At 39.2% G+C, this 12,983-nt stretch overlaps 1 protein-coding gene across 1 annotated transcript in view; it reads right to left on the reverse strand.

The window, feature by feature from the left end:
* The window catches only part of LOC126292284 (WD repeat-containing protein 36), a 96,276-nt gene that overhangs the window by 17,355 nt on the left and 65,938 nt on the right, over window positions 1-12,983 (reverse strand). The window contains exon 10 of the mRNA XM_049986200.1: window positions 6,451-6,804. Within this exon, the coding sequence (XP_049842157.1) occupies window positions 6,451-6,804 (354 nt within the window). The remainder of the gene's footprint in view (window positions 1-6,450; window positions 6,805-12,983) is intronic.

The raw sequence follows: 12,983 nt of genomic DNA on the forward strand, positions 1-12,983 counted from the left end.
GATGAATACATGGCAAGTCGTTGTGCGAGGCGCCTGTCATCACATCAACAATGTAATGCAAACCTGTCCAATCTCCCACATTTTGGCCACCAGAGAAAAGCTGTGACTCCTGCTACGTCAGAACATGCGAACACACTCATTCGAGGTGACCGACAGATCTCAATCAAAGAACCTCGCTGCTCAACTGGACATCTCTGTTGGTAGCACTGACACACCCATCTACCAGCTGGATTTCTCGTTGTGTAACAGCAGACCATAAGGAACAATGAGCAATCATATGCACAGAATTGTTTGCACATTACAAGGCTGATTGTGACAATGTTTTGTCCAACATCATCACAGGTGATGAAACACGGGTTCATCATTCCCAAACAGAAACAAAACAGTAAACCATGGAGAGGCACCATACCACCTCTCTTCCAAAGAAAGTTTTTAAATCTGCACCCTCTGCCAGTAAAGTCATGGCGATGGTCTCCCAGTACTCTGAAGGGATTATTCTGTTTGATGTCTTCCCTCATGGTGCAAAGATCAACTCTGAAGTGCACTAAGTACATTGCGCTACCCTCAGGAAATTGAAGAAATGACTTCAGCACGTTCTTCAGCACAAAAATGCAAACAAACTTGTCCGTGACAATGTGAGGCCTAACTCAAGTCTGCGCATCAGAGAGGAGCTCACAAAACTTCATTGCACTGTTCTTCCTCATCCACTCTACAGCTCAGATCTTGCTACTCCGACATCCATCCCAATGAAAGATGCACTCTGCGGGGAGCAGTACAGGGATGATGCAGAGATTATCGATGTGACAAGTCATCGGCTCCTATGTTGACCATAGTGGTACCGTGCGAGCAGACAGGCCATCCCAGTATGGAGTGTAAGGTCATCACATTAAATGGAGATTATGTTGAAAATAGGGTTTTGTAGCCAAAAGAGTGCAGAATAATATGGTGTACTGAAATACTGAATAAAATCAACCTGCTTTAAGAAAAAAATAGGCTGCATTAGTTATTAAATGGTCCTCATACATACAATCATTTTGACTTGATTATACACTGCCAGAGACAGTAAAGTCTGTATAACATTTTAGGTAGTCAGTTCTTATCAGTTGTGTCAGGTAAAGTAAAATGCATGAAGCTACCACACAAGCTGAGTACTACCAATGCATATATGCATCCCGTCTTCAGGCCACGAGTGGCCTACTGGAACCACCACCGTGGAGGATGCGGATAGGAGGGGTGTGAGGTGAGCACACCGCTCTCCCGGTCGTTATGATGGTATTCTTGACCGAAGTTGCTACTATTCGGTCAAGTAGCTCCTCAATTGGCATCACGAGGCTGAGTGCAGCCCGAAAAATGGCAACAGTGCATGGCGTCCTGGATGGACCAATGCATATATGGCAAAAATAAATTATATTTATTGCTTTACATAGCGTTGCCACATTTGTATTCAAGTGTCATCATGTGACGATGTGGATGTATGGATGTTTACAAGCGAGCATATACTACCACCTTACAAAGAACAATGCTAGGGAGCTCTCTTCCTCCTACTGCAGGTTTGGGTTAGATTAAACTGAACAACAAGTTACAACAACCCAACAATACCCTTACTAAACAGTGATATTGGTAGCTCATTTCCAGGGGCTGCAATATTTCTGGCATGCTTCAATATTCTGGACACCTTAGTTTCATGCCAGCAGTTGGGAAATCCCAGGTAGATTGTGTGCACTTTTGAGACGACGGGGTGAGTCGGTCAATAGTTGGCACTCAGAGTGACAGATGAGATAAGACCCACAAGGGCAAATAGAAGTTTAATTTGAAATATAATGAGTTTGAAAGTGATAAGTAGTAGTATTTGAGTCATACTTGTGGTTGGATGTTCGTGGGAAATAATTTTGTAAAGCAAAAGTGTGCAGAATCCTGAGTTTTAAGCACTTGTGTGTTATGGGCACTGAGTGATACATTATGGCAACCATTAGTAGCATTTGGCAAACTAATTTCCTTGTAAGTTGAATACTGAAAGAAGTCATAGACAAGTCATGCTGTGAAATATGAAATAGTAACTAAACTGACTTGGATGTCTAAGCTGGACTAGTGATGTGAGACAGAGAGAGACTGATGAGGGACAGTTTACTTCCCCCCCCCCCCCCCCCCCCAAAAAAAAAAAAAAAAAAAAAAAAACACTGTTTAATTTGAATGGCATTTATAATTACAGAACAATCATCAAATATATTTTCCCATTCAGTTTGGTTTAGGCAAACAGTTCAATTTAACATCTGCCTCCATTTCTGTTGTAATAGACTTCTTTCACTTGTCCAGTCACTGTAACCTCGACTGCACACTTTATTTATTGAAAGATGCAGATAAAGAGGAACTGGCATTGGGCAAGGTATACGGAACAAAGTTTCGAAAATGAATTTTCATTCTGCAGTGGAGTATGCTCTGATCTGAAACTTCGTTAAACACAGAGCGTTTCCCACTTTCGGGCAATGCTCTTCCACAAAAAGTTATCCACACGATTCATGATCAGTTGTCACAGCTATATTTCCTCCAGCTAAATAAAATTTAAATTCAATTCTAGAAAAGACAGGAATGGGTGCTTAAGGATTGAAGAAAATTACAAGCAAGCAACTGAAGTAAGATGTGTGTAAATTATGGACTACGCTTTTGACGGTTTACAATAATGTTGACACAAAATACTAGGAAAGTTTTGTTATTTAGACTGTGAAATTATGTCCAAAGAAGAAAGGATATAAAATACAGGCTGGCAATAACAATAAATGTTTCTGAGAAAGAGAAATTTGTTAACATTAAGGATGAGATTGTGTGGTAGAAAGTCTTAACCCTTTGTTGTCTGAAATATCAAATACATATAAATTTCCATTTTTTCATGGATAACAACAGTAAATAGTAACAAAACAACAGCATTTTTGTTTAATTTTTAGCATTTCACAAGGGTGGTACTTTCAAGTACTGTCTACATCACATCTTCTTTAACTGATAGCTAAAATGGCCAAATTAATGCCTTTCTTTCCTAATTTTACATCCTGTGGAACTAATTTCTTCCTTTTGTTTCATGTATTTTGCTTTCTCTCAAAACTTACCTAGCAGCTCTTGGACTGATATGCTCTGCATTCATCTGTCTAGTTGGTCACTGAGCGACATTTCTCCCCAAATTCAGAAGTGAAATCTTTCTGTACAGCTCACAGTAGAGTACTAAAGGACTAAGAAATACTTTTGGATCTTCTTCCCAGCCCATAAGCAGATCTAAGTCAGCCAGCATGGTCAAAAATTCCTTATTACAGAAAAGCACTGAATGTTGACATTAATGGCTTTCTCCTGCTTTCTGAAGAAAAATATTATTTCTGCTTCATGATAACTGGAAGCTAGACACCCAACTTTGTTGTCTTTCAACAAAGAATCCCAATTCCACAGAATGAGATACTATAATGAAAGTAACATCTTTTCATTTCCTTAGAAGGTGAAAGGCTGATGGGGAACATTCTCTTTTACTTCTCACTATGGCACAAATCCAAAATTTTCTCCACTTTTGCCCTCCAGGCAGGAAAAAGTACATAAAGAAAGTTATCAAAATCTTGTCTCCTGTTTTTTCCCCCCAACATTTCTTTGAATAACCTAAAACTACCCTCACACACAATTTTCAAATTTCCTCTCCAAAGCTTCACTTCCCCCTTGATAAAAATCAAAGGCCGGAATGTAGCCTTTCAGGTTTGGAATACATCACAGTCTGTAACCCATGTTGTACAGATTTCTTTGCACTGTATTGGCTGACAAGAGTTTTTCCCGACGAAGAAAATAACTGAGTTATCTTTATTTCCTCCACCTTCTGTCAGTTTTAGTCTCAGACATCTTTCTACTTTTGAGATGGTTTTCGTGTAAGCAGTCGTTCATCCCTTGCTTTTCGAACTGCTCTACAGTTTCAGGTAAACTGATTTCAAATTCCATTGGTACACATTCTATTAAAACTCCTCAAAAAATTGCATCAGAACTTAAAACTTTTTCAAAAATATTGTCCAAATCTATATCTGCCAGATTATTAGCATCATTTGAATCAGTATCATTGTCTGCTTCATTCCCTACTGCCATAACATCATTATCATCTGGCAAATCTTTTAGAAGAGCTCCAACAATTCTATCAACTATTAGTATTACCAATGCCCAAAAAGTGGTACTTCTCTGTGATATAACACTTACAATAATGACAACTGTGCTAAGACCAAAAGTCTTCTGCATCTAGGTTGACAAAGCTAGTAAAATACAGCAAAGAATATTAACGTAGGTGATAAACCACACCTGTGTGGCAGTAAACAAAAAATGCACATATGGCCAGAAGGTACTCTACAGTACCACGTGGTTTTCTGCTTATTTCATACATAAAAAGCACAGATTTAACAAAAGAGCTGCACGAGAAGAAAAGAGGACCTAACCTTCATTGTACCTTTGCTAGTAAACACAAAAATTGCTAACAACTGTGTGACAGTAAATAAAATAAAAACAGTCTCTACAAAGCAAACCTGCAGCTATCACCAACAACTAAGCAAACTAACACTTTGACTAGCAAATAAGACGTAGAAGGCAGTGAAGTGTTTCCACGATAAATATCTACTTAAATGTACCCGCCAGTCTGGGATGTGGGATCAAACGAGACGGTACTTAGAAGTACCGACAGGTAGCAACTGTGAATTGGAGGCACTTGTCTGATATGTATTCTTGTATGGAAACGAAATATGGACACTGAAGTATTTGGGCAAGAAGTGAACTGGTACTACAGGAGAACGTTGAAAATTACTTGGGCAGATTTGGTAACTAATGAGATGCCACTAAATCAATTTGGGAGAAAAGAAATGTATACTACAACTCGAGTAAGAAAAGGGTTCAGTTCATAAGATACAGACAGCCTCAGGCGTCAAGAAATAGTCAATTAGGTGATGGAGAGAAAGGTGAGGGTAAAAACAGTGATGTGAAGTGGGACCAAGGCTTAAATACAGTGAACAGGTCCAAATGGATGTACGAGGTCTGATCAACAAATACTGAGACAGATTTCTTCCTGTAGCTTCCATAATGGTTACCTATCTGTGGCATGAATATTTGAAAAGAGCAGTTTTTTTACTTATAATACACTTAGGTGACAGCACTCTCATATTGGTAGGTTAGTAGTAAGCCGCCTTTTTTTTTTTTAAAGATGCTCTTTGCATTTCACACACCAAACTATGGCAGTGTTGCAAGAGGAGCAGTACAACTGTGTTCATTTAAACCATACAGCCACTGACACTTACAAAAAGCTGCAACAAGCATACAGTGAGGCTGCACTACCCCGTGCAACAGTGTTTGGGTAGTTCAGGAACTTCAACGAAGGCCAATTTGTCTGTATAAAGCAACGTCAGCCTGGTGTTTTGGCTCGTACTGTCACTGAATTCAATATCAACACAGCTACTGTGATTGTCCATGAGGACTGGTAGATAACTTTACGTAGCCTCTGTGAAGTGTTGAGAATTTCATATGGCAGTGTCTACAATCATACGTGATCACCTCCATGTGCCCTTTGTTTGTGCCTGTAGGGTGCCATGTCTGTTGACTCCTGAACAAAAGGCTGTGCAAATGGAGACGAGCCACGAGAGGCTCCATCTCTTTGCTGATGGAGAAGATGCATTTCTAGAATCGATTATCACCGGTGATTAGTAATGACTACATCACTACAATCCTCAAGGAAAAGAAGCCAGCACAGTGTGGAAATCGCCCAGTTCTCCAAGACCAAAAATCGTAAAAGCTGCAGGGAAAGTGATTGTGATCACATGTTTTGATTGTCGTGGAATGATCTATCAGCACGCAGTCCCCCTCACACTACTGTTCCACCAGCACACGTTAGTATTGGCTAAACTAAGGAAGCACACTGCAAGGAAACAACCAGAACTTTCTCATACTAGGTGGCAATTTCATCATGACAATCTGTGGCCTCACGTAGTGAATCAAGTCTTGCAGTTTCTGGCTCATTTCAACATTACCTATGTACCACACCTCCTTTATAAGCCTGATCTTGTACCCTGTGATTTTTTCTTATTCTAGTCACTAAAAGCAAAGCTTTGGGGCATTTAATTTGAATATTCTGAAGCAGTGCTCAAGAAAAGTTAGTCGATTCTCAAGAACCTCACAAATGGGCGTGGGACATATGTTCCAGGACTGGCAGAGATGCTATAAAAAGTGCATTCAAGTCGGAGGGCAGTACTTTTAAAAAGGTCACATAAACAAAGAATGGAGTAATAAACATCTGTGATGGGTGGGGGGTGGGGGAATCAGTCTCAGACTTCATTGATCAGCCTTTGTAGATTGCAGTAGCTATGCAGAGATACAGAAACATTACTATTGCGGAGGCTGCATAAAACCAGTCTTGGGATGGAAGAGAACAACAACAAAACAACAACTTTTTAAGACACATACCACATCAAGCATAAGCAAATTCTGCCAGCGCACAGCTGCAACCCCAGACAGAGTGGCCAAGCCCTCTGATATCTGAGCTGGAGACTGCGGCCTCTCCATGTCATCTCCATCCTCATCTTCGTTAGGTGCATCGAGATCTTCAGCGCCGATATTTGCACCTTCGTCTGGGGCAGAAACTGGCAATGTGATGAGTGCCTCTGCCTCACTGTCCTCCAGTGGATCAAGAGGATGCAGTGCGATGTGCTTGAAGAGGGCTCTATTCGCCCACAGAAACACACCCATGTAATCCACGTGTGTCGTCGCCAGCAGGTCGCCGACAGCTGAGAAGCTGATAGATGTGCACGCTGAATCAGTCTGGGAGAGGAAAGAAAAGCAATGAATACACATTTGTAATTTTCTTACAAGCATACTAAACACAAATGATGAAATACTTCAATTGTGTGCAAGACAATACCCCATTCACTCTATACACTAGACTCTCGCTAATTCGGCCATTCCTAGAACATATGGATGTCGGATTAGTGGAAGTGCTGGATTATTGAGTGTCTGAAATTTATTTTATTCATTTATTTATTTTTTTATTTTGAAAACACAGGGGATATAGTGTAGTGTACTTTATTAAACCAAAGGATACAATTTTAAAACATATACTTTACTAAATCTAAAAATGCATTAATTTTCAAAGAAAACTTAGTCCTTGAGTGTACAATATAATGTACATAATTATACAGTCATATCACTCACTATGAAACATGTACCTAATTTTTAACTGTTGCAATGATGATATGTGATGATGGCATGCTTTATCACGCAACCACTTTACAAGCATTACATCGGTACTGCATGTATCTGACTGTTGCATAATGTACTCCAGGAAGACGTCGGCAGCTTCAGCAGTGTGAGAAATCTTCATGCTCTCTCCTCCTGTTTCCTCTTCCTCATCACTTTCATCATTACTTTCTTGCGTGCTTTTGATTATTTCTTCATTAGTTAAGAGTTTGGTCCGTATCACAGTTTCCCTCATTCAGACATCTAGTAACATCTTCATCATCAATTTCTTCTCCTCCTGGAAGGTTGTGAAATATATCAGTGTACAAAGTACTGTCATTGATAATTCCGAATTGACTGGCTCATCACTGTCACTCACTACTGGATACAACTATGCATCAATGGATGGTCATAATTTTCTCCAGCTCTTCATTATGGTAGCGCTCTCCACTTTATCCCATGCTTCAGCTGTCTGGAAAACATCATGCATGTTAATTGCTTTCCACGCCTTCAGCATAGTCTTCATAGAGTCATTTTCACTTTCGTGCACCAAGGAGATGAGAGGTGAATGGTGATAATAATGTTTAATTGACTCCAAAATTACCTGGTCCATAGCATAGTCTTCATAGAGTCGTTTTCACTTTCGTGCAGCAAGGAGATGAGAGGTGAATGGTGATAATAATGTTTAATTGACTCCAAAATTACCTGGTCCATGGGCTGAATTACGGCTTGCACATTGGGTGTGATTAAGAGTGCTTGTATACCATCGGACTTTAGAGAAACGTCTGAAGAATGACTGGGAGCATTGTCAATTATAAGGATAGCTTTCAGTGGAAACTTTTTCTTCTTTAGCTCTTTTCTTGCAGCTGGTACAAACATTTCATGGAACCACCGAGAGAATATTTGTCTGTCCAGCCACACTTTCTTCTCAGCACAATACGGCACTGGTAGAGTATTTATGTCAGCGTGTTGAAAACAACGTGGATGTTGGGATTTTCCAATCACCAATTGTAGTAGTTTATGACTCACATTTGCATTACAACATGCCATTAATGTTACACGATGTTTCTGTTGCTTGTAACCACGAGCACCCTTCTCGTTCTTGGCAGCTAATGTTTTTGAAGGAAGCATCTTGTAAAAAGAGTCCTGTTTCATCAGCATTATACAAGACATCAGCATTTAAATCATCTTCTTCTATTATCGCCCATATCTTGCTTACAAACTCATCAATATCCTTATCATTTGCTGAGCGACTTTCCCCGGTGACTATCAACTGCCGAATGTCATGTCATTTTTTTCCAGTTTGATAGCCATCTTTCACTAGCTGCAAACAAGTTACTACCGCCAAGTTGTTTGTTAAATGCAGCTGTTTTTTCCTTTATAATTGGGCCACTGACTGGAATTCCTTTACTGCGTTGTTGTATGAACCATCTATAAATATCTACATCCAGTTCTTCATTCTCACTCTTTCGCATAACATTCCATTTTCCCAACTTACTACCCATTTGTGTTGAGTACTGTCGAATAACATCATCTTTCTTTTTGATGTCATACATAGTTGCACATACAACACTGAACTCAGCAACAGTGGCTTTCTGTGAAGAACCTCGATTTAACTTATCTAAAATTTTGAGTTTTTTCTTGAAGTCTAGCGTGATGTGTTTCCTTTTAGAAGACATGAATCCGAACTGTAAAGAAAGCTACAAGTGCAACTACAGTAAATAAAGCATTGTTTAACTAAGAATTGTTGTGCACGGTAATTCATTGTGCATGTATTTTTGGATGTGCACTGGATTGCCAAGAGGCCAGGCTACTGAGGGCCAGATTAGCGAGAGTCTAGTGTACTTCTATAAATACATCTCTCTCTCTCTCTCTCTCTCTCTCTCTCTCTCTCTCTCTCTCTCTCTCTCCCCTCTGATGTGCACTTTGAGAACCTGTGAACTTGCATGCATTGGCTACCCATAAACAGCATAATAGAAGCATTTGTTCACATTTACCTTTGCTCATGCTTATTTACCATTTCTCACTAAACTAAACATCCCACTGAGTGTGAAATATGCCCAGTGATTTATTTCTTATGTGCAAAAGATATGAATATAGCAATCTTTTCATATTTTTGGGCCACAGTCATGTAATAATGTCTGAATGATATTTCCACCATTTGACTGTACAAACTTATTTTCTTTATATTAAACAATGGAAAATCCAGGATGGAATATAACAATACCAGAGAAGTGTGCAACACTTCACTGTCCACCACTCCCACAATACTATCCCTCCCCCTCCCTGCCCCAGCCTCCTCCTTACCCCCACCCAGTCGCCACTCCCATCATGCACTGGTGCTGCTACTCACAGTGTAGTTACAGCTCTCTGAGACTGCAGACTTGTGTGCAAGTTGCGTTTGCGCGCGCGCGGTGTGTGTGTGTGTGTGTGTGTGTGTGTGTGTGTGTGTGTGTGTGTGTGTGTGTGTGTGTACTGCTGACAAAGGCCTTAACGGTCGAAAGCTGTAACTGTGTGGTGAATCTTTTTGTAGTGCCTATCGCGACTCAGCATCTCCGCTATATGGTGAGTAGCAACTTTCCTTCTCTGGTATTGTTACTTTATATTACTATCATGATTTTGACCTAAAGCCATTATAAAGTAAAACAATGACTTTTTTTTTTTGCACGTGCATAGAAAGTGAGAAGGATCAAAATTTAACATAAGTATGCCATGCCAACGTCAGATTAAAATTTATCAAACAAATCCTACTTACATATTGAGTACAATTAGAATTTGTTAAGTGAAGTCATAATCAAGGTCCACTGAACTGAGAGTCCAAGAATGTAGATAAGTGCAAAATCACCAAAATGTATGACAGACAGGTAGCAAACATGCCTTTCAGCCATAGAAAAACTAGCCACAGAATAAACATCAATACAGTACTTACATGTGAAGTGAGCATGGTCTGAAAATATACTATGGAAGTTACTGGCTGACTGGTGGCCAAAGATGAACAGCATAGGTTGAAAGTCTATGTAGCAGAATCCAAAAGATGCAGAACTGAGACATATTCATACATCTTTGGAAGAAATGTGTTGTTTGTGAATATATTTGTAAATACATCTTTGAGAGAACAGCCTTATCTGTGAATACAAGGCGTAAACACTATGTCTATAGCACGAAAACATGACACCAAGCCAAAAGGAGTATCTCAAGTCGTATAATGGTTTAAATGAGAAATATGCACACGTCAGTGCAGTGTAGAACAACTGTAACCATGACAGAATACAACCATCTGTCTAATCTTATTATAAAGTGGATCTGTGCGTCATACATAAATATGCCACAGGAAATTATGAAATATTTCCATTACAATATTATGAATTGTAACCAAAATGTTGTAGTAGACCAACACCACGGGGTGGGAACTTGAGTGTCTCCCACTTGAGTTGATGAAACTTCTGCGTTACATTTGAAATATGGGGTGTGCGTTATCATGAAGCAGCAGCACCCCTTGTCCACAACAGTAGTTTTCGACAGACATGCTGCGCCATACAAATTCTTCACTCTCCGATCAATGTCTACTAGTGTTTGTCCTTCGGTGGTCAAGAAAAGAATGACAGCACCTTGGTCCTGTTTCGACACACTTGCTCAGAAGATCACTATAGTTCACGTTTTCACATTTACTGCAAGCACATAGGAATGACACGAATGCCAAATAATGCCTCGCATACGTTTCACTGTTTGTATACGGCATTTTCCCACTTGGTGTATGATATATGTAGATAATAGGCATCAAAACACTAGTCAGGGACTTGTTTACCACCTAATAATGGTTTACTAACTAATAAAAACTGTTGATGCAACTGGAATTGGCAGCTGTCTTGAAAGTAGAAGTGTGTGACTCAATTTCATACATCATAATTGACATTTTTGGAAAACCTGAAGCTCTCATTCATTATTTAAACAATGGAACACTGCACCAGTTACAAATTTTTTTCACACTTAGCGTGACAGTTTTCCATAATTTTTTCAGGTTTTCAAGTGCAAATATTTACATAAGTATTTTGTGTGGTGTTTTCATTTGTTTTGTTCTGCATCTCTCTTGCACTGTAGTCGCCTTTTTGAGGTTATCAGGTACTTTACTTCCTCAGTTATGCAGAAAACCACACAAACGCAAACTATCACTCACATTTTTTGTGCAACATTACAAAAAAATACATATTTGAGTACTGCACTTGATAGTGAGAATAAATTCGTGACACACATTTTGCTCACCATGAAAAAATATGTAATTTGCACTGTGTTTAAACCAAAAACATCTCAGCAACGCAAAGTGAGTGAAGGTGTCAACTAGTGCTTCAAGTTGCAGAAGGATGGCACACGCTAAATATAGTCTGACAAAGGTGTCACGACAATCACAACAACTGCATATGTGCAGTAGAGACAGTTTGTAAATTGTTGTGCTTGCTCATGGTATCTTTATTCGAGCAAACCTAGCTACTCCCATCAGGCACCAAGCCAAATAGAGCTTGGCATCAGCTGGAGATACGGCACATTAATTCCAGGAACATAAAAGTGGGGTTATACTGTACCTACATTGCCTGCATCAGAGTCATGTTACACTGCATATACGCTGCAGCAACGCCCCTAAACAGGAACTTTCTGATTGCTCCTTACACATGGGCCTCAGATAAGACATCAACTTCCTTTTCATATTATGGATCATATAAACAGATAAGGAGTTCACTAACTTTTTCCTTTAGTCCTCTATATATTGGGGCATAATGCTAAGAACATTCAAACAATTTTCTTTTGTGTGGGACCCTTTATTTATCTGGATCTGTTTTAAAACATTCTGTCTGAATGAGAAGTATAACCAAAAATTAAAGAAGAAAAAAAAAAGACTTCTCATACCTGTAATCAAAGGAATTTTGCCACTGGTGACAGTGGCTCCCTTATATTTTCAATTATCGGTTCCGCTCTTCCATCTTTTCTCTTCCTGTTAATGTGCCACACCTTGTGTCTCCCCCCACCCAATAGCAGCAATTCACACAGCAGCAATGTGAACACCACCTACGTCAGCAGTAATTTGGTCAGTACCTGGTTAACTTGCCCAAGCTCATACAAGGTGGATCATGTTGCTACAGAACCTCAACAATGCCCACAGATGTATGTGCGATTGTTGTATATAGCTTCTCATTGGTACGTCAATGAAGTTTATACAAAAAAATACACAAAGGATGATAGAATTATAAGAAAATGGGTTAGAACATTTCAAGGCAGCTGTACTAAAATTCATGATAAAATCTTAAGTGGGTGACCATCTGTCTTCACTAATCACTTGCTGCAGAAAGTTGCTGTGTTATCTAGTGACTTTCCTTAAGTTTCACGATGTGTTCTTATGAAATTCGTACAGAAAACAGACTACTTGTTTCCCCTAAACATTCTCATGAAGCTCAGTAAATAAGATGTCTCATTTTTAAGCTGAATTGACACTGGGGGCAAAACATGAGAGATTTATGTTGCAGAAAAATCAAAAAAGGAAAAATTTAAGATCACCAAAGACAGTGAAATGGTTCAACAGATTTTTAAGAGACTGTAACTGAGAAGACCATTCTTTGTTCTTTTGTAGAAATTATGTTAAAAACTAGACGAATTTATATACTTTTTCTAATAATAAAATTGTTTTTAAAAAAAGTACCTGCCCTTGTCTGACACAAAAATGATACTTATTTAAAAAGATTGTCTCACATTTGTTTATTTTTCCTAATACATTATTT

The sequence above is a fragment of the Schistocerca gregaria genome, chromosome 9 (assembly GCF_023897955.1).
Source record: "Schistocerca gregaria isolate iqSchGreg1 chromosome 9, iqSchGreg1.2, whole genome shotgun sequence".
Taxonomy (NCBI): domain Eukaryota; kingdom Metazoa; phylum Arthropoda; class Insecta; order Orthoptera; family Acrididae; genus Schistocerca; species Schistocerca gregaria.